Genomic DNA, 20291 nt, shown 5'->3' with positions numbered 1-20291 from the left:
CTTCTCAATCATCGGAAGCCCGTCGTCGCCGCCGTCCAGTAAACTGCAGAGTTCACCACCCCACAGAAGGGTGGAAGATCTCCCAATCGCGGAGCCCGCGCGCCAGTCAGTCTCTTCGCTGCTGAGGGTCGAATTGGTCGGCGCAGGCCTCCAGGCGGCTGAGGCCGGCACTGGAGAGGAAGCTGACCACGGGCGGGAGTTTTCTGTCTTCTCAGATGTCAAGATTCCACCATCGTACTGGTGTGTGCCGGAGGTTTACCGCAGCTGCGCGACGCGCAGTCTCTGTCTGCCGCGGACCGACCGCCCCTCCCCTCTGGGACACACTGCGAGGAGGCAGACGGCTGGCGGTGTGCTGCTGCCGAGGGCGCTTGCGAGGTGAAGAGTCGGGGGAGAGCCGTTGCCGACGAGTCAGTTGCCCCGTGACCGATCCTTGTGGCGGCGACGCCGGGGTTTGCTGTGTCTCAGAGACTCGGCTCGAGGCGACTAAAACCGAGCGGAATACCGTTTCGCGCCGCTTCTCGGCCGCAACACACACTGCTGTCCTCAGCAAGGTGGCGGCGCACGCAGGAAACGCACATCCGCGCGCAGCCACGGAGGTTGGAGACGTCGTCTCCAGGGGGGAATATGGGCGGCTCCAGCGCGCGGTTTCCTGCCGCCTCGTGGTTCCGCAGGGTTCGGCAGAACACCGCGAGACCCGGTCGCGGACGCCGCGGCCGATTGCTTTGCTCAGTGGCAAGAATCCAAGCGGAAGTGCGCGGCGGCGTTACGAAAGCAGAGTCGATCGCCGTGAGCTTGCACATGGACGGCAGGCGCCGAGTCCTCCTTCTGCGTAAGAGGAATCCAGGAAGAAGGCCCGCGCGGTGCTGCCTCGCCTCGCCGCCCCCCCCGCCATGCACATTGCTGGCTCCACCCGAGAGTTTTTTCCCGCCTGCCTGAAACCGGTCGCCGCGGAAGGTGTGGCGACACGAAGCACGCAAATGTGTCGCGCGAAAATCCGGCAGGCTTCGCGAGACACACTGGGACACAAATGACTGCCTGCCTGGAAGAAGAAACGGCAAACAGACCGACTGCTGAAGCAGAACACAGATCGGCGCCGTCACTCCAGCGGCGGAATGATGTGGGTTCGCCGCGACCAGCCGCACGGCGGCGCTGGCAGGCGCAGCGTTACACCACGGTGGGGGGGCTGCCGGCCGCAGCACGCGCCGCCAAACAGATCGGAAAAACCGTGCCTTTTCTACCTTTCTGCGCGGCGTCCTGTGGGGGAGAGCGTGTTTTGCTCAGCTGCCCAGCCGCCGCCGCCCGCGCCACCTGCGAAAACGCCCGCCGCGCACACCACTTCCCGCCGCCCTCAGCGATCTGCGAGTGCAGGGCCTGCGGAGACGGGGAGAGGCAAGGCAAGCGAAACGCCTCAGGTCATCCACGGAAGGCGGCAGGGGCGGAGAGGAAGCCAAAAAACACACAAAGAAGCTCCGCCCGCCAAGGAGCGCGGGACAGGCGGCGAAGGGGGGTGGGATAGGCGCAACGTTGCAATGAGACGGCGTCCCCCCAAGGTGACCTTTTCCAGCAGAGACAGAGGGTCGCCGACACAAGCGTCGGCGCGATGTGGCGTGGCGGTGCTCCCCTTCACGAAGCTCAACGAATCTGCCTCTGCAATCCGGTCCAGGGTTCACCCTCACAGGTCATGTCTCTTGTTCCCGCAAGCCGCCCCTAGCCACGGCCCGCGAGTCGCCGCACCCAGTCGGTGCGCCAGCCACACAGAGTCCTCGTGCTCGCCCCCTTCCCCGCCAAAATGTCAGGACAAAACGCAAAAGAAACATAGTGGTGCGCCCTGCTTAAAGTAGAGAGACCTCGCGCAGTAGACTACGCGCCGAACACACTCTTGCAGAGCCGGACCGATCCCGATGTTGCTGGACGCACGGGAAAGTCCGCAGGCCAGCGCAGGCTTAAGAGAAGACTCAGGTCGCGGGATTCAGGTGAATGCACTCTCGCTCCGCGTTCAAACGACTCATTTTTCTTGCGTTAAGGACAAAAGCCAAGGCTCTGGAACGGACGGACGCGTGCATGATGACGAGCGGTCGGCACACACGCCCAGGGGAGGCGCGATCTCCTCCCTGTCGAGACCAAAACGCGGCGTGCTGCTGCTGTGTAGTTCCCTGTAAACAACACACGGATGCGATTCTACACATTCTCTGAACCTCCAACGCGCGTATGCCCGGTAAACTCGTTTCCCGGCGCGCTGCAACCTCCGGCTTCCCGTTCGTGGAATCGTAGGTGAAAGAGGTCTTCTTTGGCCCTGAGGAAGCCCCAGGCAGATTACTGTGTTAACTTGCCGTTCCCATGCTCCAGGATCGGAGATCTGCATTTGCTTCGAATGTACTCGATGAAATTTGGTTCCCCGCAGCTGCGTGGCTCCCTACGATTGCGTTGCCTTTGGGCAGGTCCACAGTATTGAGCCATTCACAGAATCCTGGTGTCGGGCGGCCCAAGCTGCCGTTACTCCCCGCCACTTTGCTTTCCCTTTATCAAATCTGCGGCACGCCACACGCCAGATGTGAGCTGTATTGACTGTGCGTCGCCGGCGCTCAGCGACTATGCAAGCCGCCGGTGACCGCGGATCTCAGCCAAAGAAAGTCGCTTCCATTTTCACCTCTCCGCCTTACCAGCAGCGGACGCACTCGCGGTGACAGACGGTAGCGAAGCGCGCTTTAAGGGGGAGGAGGGAGGGGCGCTTTACTTTCAATCGCACTGGCTTGACGTTCATTCAACGTCTGTGCTGCGGGACAGCAGGCCACTTCCTACATCGTCTCGAGCTAACTACGCCGAAAGCCACGTGTCGCTCTTCTGCGTAGACTGAGCAACGCGCGAGAATTATCCTTTGGTATTTGCTGGGCGATGACTCGAACTGAAACGCAGCTTACAACAATTCTTTTCGATGCTGAGGCACGGGCACCCGAAAGAGACTGGCCCGCTGCAGAAATACTTTCCGAGGTCGCGAACAAAAGTTTGGAGGAACTCAGGAGAAAGAATAGGGTTTCAGTGGAACGTAGGTTTCCGCAGAGAAGAATTGGTTCTAGGCGTGCAGGTCCAAAACAGACTGAACTACGCAATCCCATCTGTTCGCAGTCGCTTCGTCTCCGTTCTAGGCAGTTGCTGTAGTAGTCCTCTCACGTAACAGAAGCGAGACACCGCAACAATTCTGGGGTTTTCTCGGCAGCGGCAAGGGACTGGCACGCTTCTGAGACTGAGTGAACATTGCTTAGCCGTTCGGCTTTTTTCACACAAGGCCAATGCACCGTGTCAGGCGTTGCGGAATCACGCATGCAGCTTCTCAGGTTGAACCCAGTCTTCTACGAATCCTCCTCTGGTACCGTTTCTCTGCGCTCTTCTGTACCCAGCGCTTCCGAAATACTGGTGTGAACGTCTCCTCTCATCCCCTCTCTGCTGCCTTCGAAAAGTAGGTACGCGAATCCTCGTGCCTGCCTCTCTGCATATATGCGTCCTACGAAACGCGGCTGCGTCGCGTGACTGCCTAGGTGTCTTCTGTGCTGCGTGCGGGTGTAGGGCTAAGGACGCGCAAGCCTCAAGTGCCTCCGCGCCCCCGCCGAGACGCGTCACCTCACTCCCCCTCGTTCGACTTGCATCCATTTTAAGTCAGCAAAGGTGGGGAGGCAGAGCCTCAGTTCGCCACACACGCACACGCATTCGTTTTGCACTGTTCTTGAGCGATGCACGCAGCGAAGCTGTCTCGTAGAGCCCGCCGGACACACTCGGACGCGGGGTAGCTCTGCAGGCGTGGAAGCCTGAAACAAAAACGGACCCCGATTTACTGCTTTGAGAGCTGCACGTAATGCTCCAAAATCTTCCTCGTCGAGCTGCAGAGGTGAGTCTGACCGGCGTCCTCGGGCCTGAAGAGACACAGACACCCGCAGCGAAACGATCAGTCAAGCCCCACGAAGAAGCCAAGCCTGGGCGACAGCACATCCGAACAAAGCTCCAGGCGCCTCCTCTAAACATCCCCGTACTTATGAATATACGCACGTATGCATGCATGTATATATGCATGTATGTACGTATTTGTCTTCAGTCGTTCCATGCCTCACGAGCCTTCGGGCCCGTCCTTCACTGACTTAAGCGGACTCTCCCGCGAGTTTCTGCCTGCGCGCTCGCCATTTGCTCGCGCGTTTTTCGCGCTGTGTTCACTGGGCGATGTCGCCCTGTATTCTGCGTACGGCGGCGCGGGCGCTTGACCTGCTTCCCCTCTGACCGCGCTCCCTTCACCCCTGTGGCACGCAAGCGCGCAGTTTGTTCCTTTGACTTTTCCTCCACAGCCGCCGGCCGAAAAAGCCTGTCTGAAGTCCAGCTTCTTCGCCAGCGACCGCCAGGCGCTGGCGACGAGGCCTCGCCCTTTCTGCTGCGCGCGCGCCTCGCGCTTTCGCTCCTCTGCGTCTTCGCCTCCCGGCCTCTGCGGCTCGCCCCTGCACACGCCGGCGCATGCAGCGGACCAAGACTGGCGCCAGCCGCCTCATAACAAACACGCTGACGCGACCAAACAGCCAAGCGACGGCGAGCGGACGGAGGAGACGCGCTTGTCGACGAACGGCGGACGCGGAGGCCGTGTGGGTTGCGCGAGAGACAGAGACAGGCGCCGTCGCGAACGCAAGGGGGATTGGGGTTTACGGCGACGGCGGCCGCGAAGCTCCAACCGCGGGCGGCCGGCAAAAGAGAAACCTCATCTTCTCGCGCGATCATGCTCTCCAGTGACCCATATCTATACATGTATATATATATATATATATATATATATATATATATGGGGTTTTAGGGTCTAGGTATAGATATGTGCATTCGTATGCGTGGTGGGTGGAGAGAGTCCCGTCGGTCGTGTCTCGCATTTCACAGCGGCTGCGTTCAGGTAGAAGCGAGTGCACCGGGACTCGATTCTTGTGCCCTCTTGGCGCCCATGTGTGATCGATCCCCCAAGTGCGTCGACGTCCGCGTTTTCCTCGAGGAGGGAAAGCAGCGCCCTGCCTCTCCTGCGAAAGCCTAATGCCGCCAACCCGCAACCAAGACTGCGAACGACGAATGTCTTCGCCATCCTTTCAACGGGGCATTCGGCAACCTTTGGCCGTAAGAAACACGCGCATGCGCTTCCCTGCGGAGGTCCAGCTGGACGGGCCTCCTCTGAATCTCCAGTTTGCCTCGAGGGATGAAGATGCACACCGCGCGCTTCGTCTTAATCCTCCAGCCTTCGTTCTCTGCCAGCCGACCTTGTGCGAGGCTTCCACGCGCGTTTTTTCGTTCAAAAAACGCCTTCGCCTGTTTGCTCGCGGAATTTCCCCCCGTGGAGGCGCAGGCAGCTGCGTCGCTCTAGAGAAGTCGCGCGCATCTGCTTGGGGATTAGGGGCGGCGCACGACTCACAGATCTTATTTTCTTCGCTTTTCTGGGACCAAGACTTACGATTTGCCTTCGCGACGCTTCTGGAGGATGCCGCGGACGCCCTTCGCGAGCACCTTGCCGAGCTCGACGCTGGAAACGACGACAGACCAAATCAACAGCATGCATTTATATATCAAGGATGCTCAGGGCAGTGTGGTATCCTTCGTGGCATAGCGCTGAAGCCTAGGATGTGCATAGGAGTAAAGAGTGATGCGACGCTCTCTAACAATACTCAAACCACATGCCGAAGTAGGGAAAAGCATCGGTATCGACGGAGCAGTCGCCTCGTGCGAAGGCACTCCAAGGCCGCGACGCACCAGCCCCGAGTGCAGAGACGACTGCAACAAATGGCGGCGGCCGCAACGGCGATGACACGTGAAGAAAATTTTCGACTTACCCCCACTGGTCAAAGGAGTTGATGCCCCAAATCCAACCCTGGACGGCGACGCGGTGTTCGTACAGGGCGAGCAGCTGCCCCATCTGAAAAGGCGAGATTTCGGGGAAGAGTAGCCTGAGGCAACGAGCAGAGAGCGGAGACGCGCCGCGCGAACCAGTCAGACGCGTCTGCCAAAGCTCCTAGATGCGAATCCATGCGCGGTCAACACGCATGTTGAGACGGCCGCCGCGACTCGACGCGCCAGTCCAAGCGTCACGGCGCTTCGACACAGGTTGGGAGGGCAGGGATCCGACAAACCCAGAGGAGCGACCATGAACTGAAAGGTGCGCCGAACGTTACACGAGGCCGCAGCATCCACATAGATATAAATATACGTATGTATGTAGATATGTAGATATATGTCTGCGTGGAGGAAGATGCGGCGGCGGCTTGGCCTACATGCAGGATGGGCGGTCGCCAGGGAACGTTCTGTGGGATATGAGGTGCTCCGCCACGCCTTCCTTGCGGAGCTCGTCGGGGGATTTGCCGAAGGCCAGCGCATCAGGCTGCGCAAAGAAGTTGCTCATCAACTCGTCGTGGTTGCTAACGGGCTCCTCCTGCGAAGCAAATGCGCAAAGGGCTTCCGTGCCGTGGGAGAGGGAAGGGGGGGGGGGGGGCGGGTCGTGCGCGCATGCGGCTTCCATGCGTATCAACAGTCAACAGAGAAAGACACGCCGTCGGCCTGGACGCGAAGAGACAGGCGACAAGGCGACGCTGCGGCTGTTCCCTGTAGAGAGGAGGAAGCAGAGGGCGCACATCTGCTTGCTCGCGTTGCCTCTCCACAAGGCTGCAGCCACCGCAGTCCTACCTGGAGCCTGATAGGCCGCTGGGACTTCGCGAAGCCAATGAACTCCGCGGGGATGACGCGGCCCTGGTGGATGAGCTGGTAAAAGCTGCAGGCGAACCAACCCACACGCTCAAACGAACCTTTGCCGCGACCCAAAGCGAAGACTCTGCGCGCTCCTTCCCAGGTACAGACACAGACGTCTCTTCACGCCCCTTCATCTCTCAAGAGAGATAGACAGATACTGATAGATCGACGGATACATGAATGGGCGCACACTGCACAACAGAGCGGAAGCCTCTCCTTTCGTCTTTCGCGGGCAATCGCTGATGCGTGGAGCGCCTTCTGCACTCGACGTCCCCGGGAGGCGGCTCGCGCGCCCGCCGCCGCCGTTGCCACGCCCTGCTTTTGACTTTCTCCAACAAGGAAGCGCGCCAAAGAGCAGCCAAAAACCTCGATTTTCCTGGCTTCCCCACCTGTGCTGGCCGTTTGTGCCTGGCTCGCCGAAGTAGATTTCGCCGGCTTCGAAGTCGAGAGTCTGGCCGTCTGCTGTGACGCGCTTGCCTGCACGAGGAACCCTCGCACCCACGGAGAACGCCTCACGCAATCCGTTCTCGCGGGACTTGCCCTTGGGAAAAATACGTTAAAAAACGCTGAAACCGATCTCGACCAGTCCGCCTGCGCGCGCTCTCAGCAGCGCCGCAGAGTCCGCGTGCAGGCCTCTCTCTGCCTGCTCGAGATCCCCCCAGGCTCGGAGCGCGAAAGGCGTCTCGACGCCCAGGGGCCTTTCTCAAGACTGGGGGGGGGGGGGGGGGGGCGGGTCTCTGTGGACTCACCGTTGCTCTCCATTGTGAGCTGCTGGATGTGGGCGGGGAAGCGGAGGAGGGCCTGCGCGTAGGGCAGGACGGCGACGTTCGAGTGCCCCAGGAAGGTGCTGTTCCAAACGCTGACGAGAGCCATGAGCAGCGGAAGGTTGTCCGCCATCGCGGCAGTTTTGAAGTGCACGTCCATCGCGTGCGCACCCTGACAGCAGCAGCCGCAGCAGCCAGACGCCAAACTCCAGTCAAAGACTCGCGGCCGGGTGGACCGGGAGCCAGAAGAAGCAAACGGCCGTCTCTCTATGCAAGCATCTATCTGGGTGGGCAGGCACACCCCGCAGAGGCTGCCCGAACGTACGAAAGAGCAGGTTGCTTTCGAGGCACGAATACAGACAATGTATACATATATTTATACATACAAACATAGGCACAGATATACATATATATATGTGTTTTTATACAAAAACACACACACGAAGCTTGAGAGGCCAGGCAAGATGCACGACGAATAGCGGAGTCTCCAGCGTGAGGCATCTCCGCCCGCAGCACGAGGGCCGCACACTTTCTCGACCCGGTTTTTCCCTAAACACTTTTCCTGACTTACGTTGAGGAACTCCTGAGCGACCGCCCAGCCATACTGCAGCGCCAGAGGCAGGATGCCGACGGCGGAGGTGACGGAGTATCTTCCGCCCTACAGCACCCCACAGGCACGACAAAGAGTCAGAAAGCTGAGAAGGCGACTCGAGAAATCCCTCCCTCACGCGCACGCGCGTCGGTTTCCCCCTCCGATTCCGCGTTCACGCTGGAGCCCGACACATGAGGCCGCGGGCGAGGCCGTGGAGCGCCGCCTCTTCCGCTAAACGCTAACCGTGAGCAGCGAAAGACGAGAGACCTCGAAACAAGAAAGAGACGTACCACCCAGTCCCAGAAGCCGAAGACGCGATCCTTTTGGATTCCGAACTTGCTCGTTCCTTCCAGATTCGTGCTCACAGCACAGAAGTGAGCGCCTACACGAAAACGAAGAAACGCGCTACATGCGGACGAGTGCGCAGATTCTCTGGCATGCACACACGCAGAAAAACATACATACTATATTTATGCATATATATGCATATATATATATATATCTGCATTTATGAGATGTAGAAGGCGCAGCGGGCCAGCGGACTTAACAGCACACAAGGCTTTGGAGACTTGCCTGCGACCTGCAGAAGACCAGCGCTGTGCACGAAGAAAATCCGTGTCCGACTGCATATATGCAGCTTTTTGCAACCCCTGCTTCAGCCCCGAGTCGGCTGCGAGCATTTACTTTTCCGTTATTGTTTGTGTGCTTTGTACGGTCCGCTTGACGCAGTTGTTTCAAGCGATGTGCGCCTTCTGTCCTGTCCTGTGCGCTGAGTGTCCCGTGGGGACTGCGAGGGGCGACGCGCCTGTTTCGGCCTGCACCAGGCGCGGAGGCTTACCGAGCGCCTTCTCGTCGCCCTTGTAGTGGTTCAGATACCACCGGCGCAGCGAGCGCGCATTCATCATCGTCTCGGCAGTTGTGAAAGTCTTGCTGATGACTACTACCAACGTCTCCTCGGGATCCAAGTCTCTCTCCGCGAGCCACACGTCCACGGGGTCGACGTTCGCCAGGAAGCTGAAAAAAAGTTAACACGCCAGTCCCCTACATTCAAACGCGCAGTCCCGGCCTCCACACCGACAAAGGAACCGACACCGAGGCCGCGAGCGCGCGAGAGAAAGGAAACTCCGCTTGCATCTGCGATGCTGCATCACCACGAGGTTAGACAGACTACACAGAGACAGAGATGCGTGCGTGAACAAGATAAAAAAAACTCGCATCCGAAAGAGACCTCCGCTGCGCACGCCAACAGCCGACGAGCTCGCTTGCGCGCGTAGGAGGAGAGCCACGGTCCACTCACATCGAACTTTACACACAGCAACCATAGTGCACGCATCCAACTATACATATATATGTATATATGCACATACATATATATGTATATGTATTACATACATATGCATACGCATATACATATATATATATATATATATATGTACGTGTGTTTCACACTGGACTCGCCCTTCCCGCATGTTTCTGCATCAACACACAAAAATAAACACAGATCCTCGCCTTTGGCGCCGCCTGCATGTGGGCGAACGGGTGCCGCAGAGCCGACTTCAGACTTCGATAACAGCCACACACGCAACGCTTCACGCAGAGTCGCGCGGAGGTGCCCATGAACGAGACGGCGAGGTCGTTGGAGAAGGCAGGTGCCTTCCCCAACGAGACAGCTCACTGAATCTGGCGGCCCCTAGCGTTCTCAGCAGCAAAGCCTTCCGCCGCGAGGGCGACGTGAACGAACTCGGTGCCCAAGTAGCTGCCGCCGATGCCGATGGAGATCACGTTGACCAGCTTCTTGCCGGTGTGCCCGCGAATTTCACCTAAAAAACGAAAGAAGGGACTTCAAACACCTAGAAACCAAACAGCCTGCGAAACACAAAGAAGAGAACTGCCGGCTCGACGCCCCCACCGCGGAAGCCTTGCCGAAAAAAAGTATCGCGGCGGGCGACACCCGAGGTGCCGTGGAGCCGCGGTGTGCAGGCACAAAAAAAACCTGAGACCATCGCGCCGAAACAATCGCGGCTTCAAGTCGAACAAGAAGACTCCAGTGAAACTCTACAGCGCCTTGCTGCGTAGTCTCCTTAAGGATCTGGAGGCGCAAGCTACCTCACGGCATATCGATTTTGAACGGCGTCTCAAATTCGTCGCTACTCGACGCGAGGATGGACTGCCTGCGGCCGCTCTAAGTCTGTATGAAGAGGAAACTCCTCGCTGTCAAAGCGCAGGGAAGCTTCCACGTTCGCTCTCGGGTGCCGCAGGCTTGACACCAGTCTCTACATATTTTGTTTAGCTGGAAGCACGCGAAGCAAAGCAGCGGCGAAGGAAGGGCGTCTCAACGCCCCTAGAAAGGATTAACAGGTTTTTTCGCCTCGTTTCTCCGCGCTCGTCGCGAGGGGCTCTCTGCGGAGACTCACCGCTGCGGACTTTTTCAGAGAAGTGTCGAATCTGTCTCAGGACGGCGTGAACTTCATCGAGGACATTCTTGCCGTCCACCATGACGGGCTCGCTGCCTTCGGGCATGCGAAGTGCCACATGCAGCACTGCGCGGTTCTCAGTCTCGTTGATCTTCTCTCCAGAAAACATCTTCTTTATCATCGCAGGCACCTGCAGGCGAGTCGGGAACGACAAACGCGCCACACATATCCCCTAGATACGTACACATATGGAGAGACAGATATATTACATATATATCGAGAGATAGATCGCCATATTGGTAGAGGTATAGATTGATATATATATATATATATATACGTTAATAGACATATACATACATATAAACAGACATATATATATATATATATATATATGCAGATACAATTATATAGACATAGGTATACAGATAGATACAAAACACACTTACGAACATACATATATATATAGATTAGACGTGTATGTGAGAAGACTGGTGGCGCTTCCCACAGGTGCAGGTCGAAAATGTGCCGCGAGGAGGCCCGCAAGGATCTCCGGGCGGTTGAAAGAAAACGAACACGGACTAGACCGCCATCCGACCGAGGCAAGTCTGAACAGGACTATGAACCGCCAAGAGAGGACCTCGTCCTTCTCCGGAGAGAACACAGCATTCCACTCACTTGTCGCTCCTCTGCGAGGTTCAGAAGAAGCTGAAGGGTCTCACCCGTCATCTTCTGGCGGCAAAAGTCCAGGTAGACACCCTCTGAAACACACGCAGCAGGCGCGAGGCACCAACCCGAGTGAGAGAGAACGACGATAAAGGGAACAGAAACTGTGCGAGGCGCATTCCTTTTGCGATGCGAGAGGCGCTCAGCGCGAAGATTTCGGCCTCGCAGGCACCTGGGAGAGACGCGGCGACGAAAACCCCGAAGTCCCCATTCCGCTGATGACGGCGGCAAGAAAACGAAAATTTCCGCCGAAGAGAAAACACTGCAAGCACGGAGAACTGCGAGACTCGCTGCCTCGCGAACAGAAGAGAGATTTCAATCGAAGAGCCGCGTTGTGCGCAGCCTCATACACGGCCGCGGCAGTTCGCGTGCTGCACATGGTTGCCGCACACGGCCGGCGGCGGCTGTGCCCTCGCGCGGGCACGCAGACACGCAACACACCAGAGAGAGGAGTCTCTCAAACAAGCGGAAGAAATCTCGGTGCGGGCAGTTTCGTGGAGGAACCGGTAGGTCGGTGCGTGCGGACGACGCGCGAGTGTCTGCGGGCGGATTTCCCGCGCTCACGATGCCGCTCACGGTCAGTAGATTTGATGAGGAGCTCGTTGCGGGCTTCGTCCTTGAGAAGAATCTTCAGGTGCGCTTTCTCGAGCTGGCGCTTGGCTTCCAGCAGCTTGCCGTGGCTGGCGCACTGTTCAAAGTGTGTGGGAGCCATTTTGCCGCAGATTTCACCGCGTCGGGAAAAAGGAGCGATCTAGGAGTTTTCACGGGCGTTGCGGCCGCGCTTCGGCTGCGAGAGAAACGAACGGACGGAAAAGGGACGACACGTGCAGCACACGAAATAAGATGCAAGGCAAGGAAGAGAGAAGAGAGAAGATAACAGATAGAGAAGAGAGAGAGAGGCGAGGCCGCCCTGCGACTCGCCGCAAGAGCACCGCGGTCTCTGCAACCGCCACAGCTCCTCTAAATCTGCCGCGCCAGGTGCTTTTTCGCGTAAATGCGTGTTTGCCGCCCCTACCCGCCACCGCAGCTCGACTACTGCGGTGAGGCCGCGGCGTGGCGGCGTGAGTCGGCGCCGAGATCGAACAAGGTGCGGAACACTGCACTTGAAAGCTTGCAGAAACTCCAAAACCAGGCGGTGTGTGGCGCGCAGACGCGCAAATTCGGGCGTCCCGCGGCAATGGACGCCGTGAGGATGGCGGAGAATCGCGAGGAAACCGAAAATGTGCGCGGGCGGGCAGGCGGCGACGCCCTACAGAGGACGGAGCTCTCTCTCGCCTGACCTTGGCGCGGTGCGTTCCCCGAGACGACGCAGGGCGGACGATGTGGCGAAGGCGTTGCAGAATTTCTCACCACTCTCTCGTCTAGCAGAGATAGCGTCTTTGTTCACGTTCGCTTGGCTTGTTCCAACATCTTAGGGATTATCCATCGGCGTAGTTGGGGGGAAACGGCGGTTTTGTGTCTCTGCCACAGGTGCGCGTGTCCGCGGCGCAGCGCACACAGCCGCCGCGACTGCAGCTTGTTGTGGTGCGTCGAACGCAGGGCTGCTTGGGTAGCGAAAACGGAGGTAGCTCGAGGAACTCCTCACCGCAGCGTCCTTCTCGCAGAAGTCTCCAGCGAAAGAGCACGCACAGAGGCGCTTCCGGCGTCAAACTTCACAGCCGGTGCAGAGGCGCGCCACGAAACTGGGGCGGCCGCTCACGTCTTCCGCAGTCAGAGAAACCGTTTCGGCGCGACACAAGCAAACTACAAAAAAGCAGTCATGCTCTGAACCGAGAGGCGTAGATGTGTGTGCAGTGCGAGTGATAGACCCTCTTTGCTCGTGCGGACATATTTCTTCAATGACTGCATTCTCGCGTTCCATCTGAGAGTACGAAATGTGAACGGTTTACGCAGACGGTACCGCAGCAATGAGTCAATTAGAGGGCTGTAGAACAAGAGCTCAGATAGATCGCAGGGTGCTGGGTCGCGGGGGAGAGTTCTTTTTGACAGAATCTTCCTAGTAGTGGACGAACACGGTGGCGAGTCCAGAAGTCCTGGTTTTTATTTAACGGATCCGAGTTCTCTTGTGCTCTTCATGACCGTCATGTTAAGTGCATCAAGTATAGTGGTATCTAGCGTTTACGAGATTATCTGTTTGACTGCTTCGGGTAGCGCTGCTCCGCGCCCCATGTCTTAGATTGTAGACCAGCCACTATCGCAGTTCTTACTGCCGGATTGGCTCTGTGCTTATACTGCATGACGGCGCGCCGAGGCGGTACAGGACGCGTAGCAACTGAAGGGAAGAAGCGAGACTGCGTATGGTCAGTTTTTTCTTGCATCCTGCGTCGTCTGGTGGGGTATTTGTGCCGGCAGTGGAGGGCAGGACGCATTCGAACAGCTCATCTGTCTGCATCGCTTGTTTCCGTGTCGTAGCCGTGCCCAGCCGCCCCAGCATCTTGCGTTCTGCTTCCTTTCCCCTACCTGTCAGGCCGATGAGTGTGAGTGCTCCGCCTGCACTCGACTGTTATGTTCAACGATGCATCGGCAGGCGGATGACCAGCTACGCGAGTGACGATGCGTCGCTGCATCGTGCAAGCCTCTCTACGAAGCGCAGAGGGCTGCGTCGCGCATCCCTCACGTGTAGCACAAAGCAGGGTCTGGAACTAGAATACGCAGAGGGGATGCTACACTGTCGCGGCGCAGGTCAAACCGGCAGAAAAGAACGCGAAGCAACACTGCGAACGTGACGCTGATACTGCAAGTTTCAGCGAGTTCGCCTCGTTCACGATTTTTTCCCCCTGAACCTGCCTGCGCCCGGTATGGTGCATACACACTTCGAGTGCCGCAACGTCATCAAGTTCGGAGTCAACTTCATTCCCTTTTTTGATGCGTTCCAGCTCGCAGGGAAACGTCGTCGGCGGACGCTCCATCTCTGCGAAGTCGTGCTGGATTGTCCGCGCCTAGTTGGTTTAGATGACACAACAATGAAGGTGCTAGATACAAGTCCTTGGGACTCAGGCCGTGGGAGTGTGTGCGAAGAATGCTGCTAAGCAGGGAATCGGTTCATTCGCGGGAAAAACCGACAACAGCGTAGTGAACAACGACAGCGGATAAGTCACCGTTGCTTGAGCAGGCCGCGATATCGTCACTCGGCGGGTCCTTTCTTCCTGCGCACTGACAGTTCTTCACCACGGTCTGATATCCGCACCCCGAAAAACTAGAAACTCGCAACGCCGTGGTCGAGATGAAAAAGTTCAAACGCGCGTGCATGTACGCGTACCAAGAAAACAGCCGCTTTGCGTTCTTGTCAGACGGCGAACCAACCGGAAGGACAGCCTCCCACCTTTCCTTTCTTCGCAAGGCGTACGTGGACCGAATCGTTTCCTCACTGGAATGCACATTGCCGTCGAGAACAACCTCCGCGCGCGTTTCCCGATTCCGTCTCAAGTTGCCCAACTCCTTAAACATGAAGGCGCGCGGCGTCCCCTGTGGGTGCCCTCCTCCTAAACGGCTAAGATTTGTTGAAGCACAGAAAGCCATCGCTCGGTCGCTGTACGACTCTCCTATGCAGAGCTCTCAATCTACACTTCACACGGGAAGCCCGTCTGTTCGTTCAAGGAAGAATGCCGCCAGCCTTTGAATCTGTCGCTGAAACCAAACGAAAGATTCTACTAGCGTAGAATCTACAAACCGAAATTCTACTAGCGTAGATTCTACGCTAGTAGAATGTTTCGTCTGTAATCTCGCATTGCAGAGGGCGCCTAATTGCATTATAGCGGCTAAACTTCCAGCACCCCGCAGCAATCTCGAACGCCTTGACCGGCAGATAGAAACGCCTCAGCTGGGCAGCGGCAACTGCGAGAGTCGTTTTAAGATCTCAACAGAGGCTTGACTAAGCGGTCTGACCGCGGGAACGAAGCCTTGCTCGTCTCGCCGAGGTTGCCTGGGCTACAGATATCCATTCGCGTTCGATTTTCCCCTTTTGGTGTATTGCCATATCTCGGCGTTTTCGATACCTTTCTCGAGTTGCGAATTGAAGGGAGGGCGCACAGTCTTATCTGAGACTGGCGCGACAACGCTGACGCCAGTCTTGTCTCGCGATTCGGTCGAGCCGAGGCGGCACAACCGCCAGCTTAAACGTTTTCGACTCCACTTCTCATCGACACTTCCATCCTCTCTGAAAGACAGTTGCCTGTGTCTTCTTTGCCTTACCCCGGTTTGATTTGCCGCATGATCCCCAGCGGCTCCTCTCTCTTTGGTCCTTCTTATGCGGACGAAAACAGCATATTTCCCCACATCGTTAGCTGCTGTGAACGAGTTCATTGCCACCTCTTTGTGCGAATTCCTAGCCCAGCTTCTTATGAACTCGCTGCAGGCAGCGAAGCTTTTGAATCTGCCGGCATCCCGCGGCATCTGCCGCGGTCTGGTGTCTCGCGTCCCTCGGCATTCTCTCTTCTCTTCACTCCGTAGCAGATCGCCAGCCCGTTCGTCGCCTTTCCGCGCCTCCTTCCTATTTTTTGTTGACTTTCTCCGCCCTCACAGCCGATGCCGCCTGAGCAGTCGCAGCCGCACGCGGAGGACGCCCCGAGCAGCTCTGCGCAGCAGGCGCCCGAGGGGCGATCGCCTCCGCGGCGTGCCTCAGGCGGGGCGGCCGCCACCGCAGGCCTCGAGGCGGCTTTGGCTTCTGTCTCGCCCTCCTCAGGAGTGCGCAAGAAGAAGAAGGGAGCGCACGCCGCCCATCCGAGCGCGAAGCAGGAGCCCGACGAGGTCCCTCCAAATCCGTCGGCCTACGCGGCGTCGCTCCGCGCCGAGAAGGGCTCCAGAAGCGACTCTGCGCAGCCCCAGGTGCCGGGGGCGCAGACGCCGAGCGCGTGCGCCTCCTCAGCGGAACGTCGACTGGTCGCCGCCGACCGGCCGCCGAATCCGCCGACAGCTGCTCCCGCGCCTGAGGCTCTGTTGCGGTCGCAGGGCGGCAGCAGCCGCCAGCCCCTTCAGCCTCTGCCGAGTGCGCAGGCCGCGGAGGGGCTCTCGTCTCGAGTCGCGTGCGGGTCGCCGCCCTTTAGCCACACTGCAGCCACAGAGGCGCCTCCTCCGAAGTTCGCGAGAATGCCGAGCCGTACGAGCGAAACTGGTGCCGGAGTGCCCCCCGCGCTCGCGCCCAGTCTGCTGCTCGCCGCGTTTCAACCGCCCGCCCAGCAGAACGCCTTCCTCGCCAACCAGGGAAGCACAGAGGCGGAAGTAAGGCAGCCCCAGCGCATGAGAAAGATGCGGGCGGCGGGGGGAAGGAGAGACGGAGAGAGAGAGGTTTCTCGTGGAGCGCAGAGACGACCGCAGGGGGGAGGGCACCGCGGCTTAGGTTCTGCGGCCGGGGAGGGGGGCGTGCCTCCTGGGCGGCAGGCCGTCGGACAGAGAGTCCGCAGTCATGGGAGCCCAGCACGCGGGGAGCGAGGAAGCTGATCAACAATGCAACAGAGTCTCCTCAGTGAAGGCAAGCCATTCACAAAACTTCTCACATTGCTTTCTAACTTTCTGTCCCCGACCTGCATTCGTCCACGGGACACAGAGTCCATCGGCGTCGGTCTGCGTACTTTTCGCAGATTCACTTTATCGGCGAGCTCGAGGCCGGCTGTGGCTTTCAGACGTCTGACGGAGTCTTTTGCGAGATTTCCTTCGAAGCGGGTGAATCCCCACGCCGAAGAGAGTCCACGACGCTGCGGCGCGCTGGAACTCGATTGGAGTCTGCGCGCAGATTCCCTCTCGGTTCAGGGGACTCCAGCTCTAGATATTTAGCTCCTGCGTGGAAGTCGGGTTCCGTTCGTAGCTACTTACCGTAGCCACTCCTTCCCTCCGGGCGCCGTCTCGAGGTCTCTCCACGCCATGCGGAGAGACTGAGAGCGCGAGACCTTCGCGGTCGGGCTACAGATAAGAACCCTAAACCCTAAACCCCCACACTCAAAATGGACGGGCTGCCGTATAGCCAGGAACGGGCAATTCACTCGATAGTTCCTTTCGAAAAGGTGGACTGAGTCAGAGAAGCGTCCGCGTCGCTCGCGACATGCGTGAAAAGAGGACTCTCATGGTTTCGAGACTATTGTTTTCTGTAGTCGCCTGGCTCTCCACTAATCGCACGCGACTCGTTTCATATATGCTGATTAATAAATAAATATACATATATATATATATGAATGTGTAAAACAGTATATATGGATATCTATTTATTTTTTTATGCATACGGCAGGTATGTGTGCCGAGAGAGGTCAGTCGTACAGTGCCTGTCTTTACCGTCATTTTTTCTCTTCGAAAGAGAGAATCCCGCGCCTCGGTGACGGCCGATTCGAGGGCTCATATTTGCGAGACCTGAGTTTCTCCTGTCTTTCGGCGACTTCGTTCGCAGGAAACCACTGGCTCAGTCTGTGCAAAGCGGCGGAGCGTAGCCACCAGACGCAGACAGCTTACGGCAGCGTAGGTGCCCTTTCTCTCCTCTTTTCCATCTTGATGCCCGCGTCTGCGTCGTCATCCCGCTCGCGCATTAGACACAGCTCTGTAGAGACGATATATACATATATATATATATATAGCTCTCCCCCCCTGCCCACGGTCTGCGTGAGGAGCTTTCCTTTTCGCTCTTCGCAATTCTTCGCAGCTCGAGCGCCTCTGCGTCGAAGTCACAGCGTGCGCCTGCATCTCGAAGACCGCCCATGGCTGAATTCCGCGCATGCATCCGCACGCATCCGCACGCATCCGCACGCATCCTCGCATCTCCACACGTGTTTTACTCGTTGCCTCAGCTCTACGTCCTCTTCCTGCGACCCTGCATGTCTTGCGGATCCATAGCCTCTGCGAGTCCCTTCGTCAGCGACAGCAACGCCGACCAGGAGTCGCGATTGTTTGCTGTCTCTGCGTGTCTCCTTCGCCTCCGCGATCTCCGAGTATTGAAACCGCACGTCCGCGCATCGCCCTCAGACAGAGGATGCTTCCATTCCCTTTGTTTTTCTGTCTCTGTCGTGGGCAGGTCGGCGACGTGTACCTGTGGAACCACCCCATCGACCTCCACTACGCAGTTTCGTCTGTCGTCGGCTGGCCTCGGTGTCGCGTCTCCGTCTGGAAGCTCACGAGTCTCGGGAGCATCGAAAATCGTGAGTGACAAATACACAGCAAAAAACGTGGCGGTGTTTCGGCCTCACTCCTCAAAGACCTCATATATGTACTTATCTATCTATCAGTCTCTCTATATATACGTCTATTTATATGTATGTATCTATCTCTATCCGTCTACCTACATCTATCTATATCTACCAATCGACAGAGCATCTATTTGTGGGCTGAGAGAGCTACGTTGAGACAGAAATTGGCCTGCATTGGCACTTAATTTCCTGTCGCGAGCTCGCAGTTGCCTACGGAACCGTGAGCCTTCCGACAACCGCTGGGCACCACGAGTTCCTCTGTCACACGTGGACGCCCCTAGGAACCTACAGTGAGGAATTCGCAGGTGAGAGAAACAGCTCTGAAAGACGTGGAGAGCGGCAAGCGAGTGAAGGCATTCTCGCCCATAAATGCATGTTGAGATGCAAATGACGAGATATTCGAGTCCCCACCCAGAGATATACTCATATGATGTAGATATGTGTATGTATATATATCACACGTGTGTATGTTTATATATATATATATATATATATGTGTATATGCTCATAGGTGTAACCCCGCATGCGAGTGTTGTTTCTCCATCGATGAACATACCTAGTAAGGCTAGATCGACTCGGAGAGACGGCGAGGGTGGAGGCCTTCGCTTACGCGGAGTGTCGTTTAGCCGCGCGAGTGCCCTCTTCGTTTGAAGAGACGGGCGCCCTTCGCTTGTTGGCGGTTTCGCGCTTTTGCGTGCGGGCGTTTTTTGTGACTCACAAAAGTTCAAGACTTCTAGTGGAGACGTGCAAAATCCCAACGTGTCTCATGCCAGATTGATTCACAAGTGTGCATGCCCCTCCCTTGAAAAATTTCGACGTCGGCGCCCACCTTCGAGCACGTAGCCCGCAGCCGAAAGATAAAGAAACAAACTTCTCACAAGATTGCGCGGCCGAGCGTGTGCGCAAGATAGAGTGTGCGCAAGATAGAGACGCGCACGCAGACCCTCGGTGTCGCGGCGCGCATGCCACAAACCGCTCAAAAAACGTCGTCGTTGAGTGCAGGAAAAAAACCCGATGTATGGTACATGATGCGAGAGGTGTCGTCGCGCGCCTGCAGGCCTTTCGCCTCAGCCCTTCCGGACCCGAGAGGAAGGGGGGGGCGGGGGGGGGAGGGCCTCCACGTGCGCACCGCAGTCTTTTCCATCCCTTAGCCGTCACTTACGCCTCAGTAGCCTGCGAAGCGTCGAGTTTACGATACCATGTATTCCGGTGACGGCGTACATTATCAACATGTATTCCGGTACTCCAAACTTTCAGGCTAAGCGTCGCCTCGCCTCCATCGCGTTCTCGCTGCAGATTTTCTTGTCTCGCTCAGGGCGTCTCTTGGGGCGGCGCGTAGATCTGACAGATATGGGTGTGTTAGACGCGCGCATCGGCGAGCGGATGAAGCTGACGACGCGCACCAGCGGCAGCGTGAAGTTCAGCGTCGACGTGATCATGCGGAACTTTGAGTTTCACGGTTTCTCCACGAGCTCGGCCTTCCCCGCTGCCTCGCTCGCTACCCCTCCGCCGCCGCCTGCCGCCCTTTCGCTGCCTCCTCTCCCGAGCACGCCCGAGGCGGTCGCCGCGCGTCCGCAGCCGCCGCAGACGCCGCGTTCTCCATCCCTGGCGTCGCTCGCGCTGTACGAGGAGGCGCAGAGGAGTCTGCGAGGAGAGAAGCTGCACAGCGCGAGAGCTGACAGCGGAGCTTCCTGCTGGCGCTACGCGCCCAGCGAACGCTCAAATCTCGAGAGCGAGCGCGGCACGGTGGCGACCCGCGAAGCCAAGGCGCTGTTTCGAAGCGCAAGCCGCCCCCACGGCGACCTCGCTGGAGAGAGGAAGCGCCAGTGAGGGAGAGGGGAGAGAGGAAGGGAAGCGGGAAACTCCCGACAGGAAGCTGGAGACAACAGGC

At 57.8% G+C, this 20291-nt stretch overlaps 3 protein-coding genes across 3 annotated transcripts; 2 read left to right on the top strand and 1 right to left on the bottom strand.

Annotated features, from left to right (window-relative positions):
* Positions 1-3823: 3823 nt before the first annotated feature.
* BESB_076150 (glucose-6-phosphate isomerase GPI) lies at positions 3824-11949 on the bottom strand (the record flags this gene model as incomplete). Its single annotated transcript, XM_029365976.1, has 14 exons — positions 3824-3905; positions 5459-5527; positions 5835-5948; positions 6273-6430; positions 6682-6766; positions 7134-7221; positions 7494-7680; positions 8080-8166; positions 8391-8482; positions 8939-9114; positions 9776-9920; positions 10515-10704; positions 11190-11272; positions 11814-11949. The coding sequence occupies 14 exons, from the start codon at positions 11947-11949 to the stop codon at positions 3824-3826; spliced, it is 1692 nt and encodes a 563-aa protein (XP_029217407.1).
* Positions 11950-12231: 282 nt separating this feature from the next.
* Positions 12232-12516, top strand: BESB_076140 (uncharacterized protein; the record flags this gene model as incomplete). The annotated part of the gene is made up of 1 exon (XM_029365975.1): positions 12232-12516. One exon carries the CDS (start codon positions 12232-12234, stop codon positions 12514-12516), a length of 285 nt encoding a protein of 94 aa, XP_029217406.1.
* A 3245-nt stretch (positions 12517-15761) lies between these two features.
* Positions 15762-20230, top strand: BESB_076130 (B9 domain-containing protein; the record flags this gene model as incomplete). Its single annotated transcript, XM_029365974.1, has 5 exons — positions 15762-16454; positions 16814-16895; positions 17611-17678; positions 18229-18352; positions 19716-20230. The coding sequence occupies 5 exons, from the start codon at positions 15762-15764 to the stop codon at positions 20228-20230; spliced, it is 1482 nt and encodes a 493-aa protein (XP_029217405.1).
* Positions 20231-20291: the final 61 nt, after the last annotated feature.

Source organism: Besnoitia besnoiti, chromosome VII (genome assembly GCF_002563875.1).
Source record: "Besnoitia besnoiti strain Bb-Ger1 chromosome VII, whole genome shotgun sequence".
NCBI classification, from domain to species: Eukaryota; Apicomplexa; class Conoidasida; order Eucoccidiorida; family Sarcocystidae; genus Besnoitia; species Besnoitia besnoiti.
The sequence above is the reverse complement of the archived record's forward strand: the minus strand, read 5'-3'. Positions and strand labels throughout refer to the sequence as shown.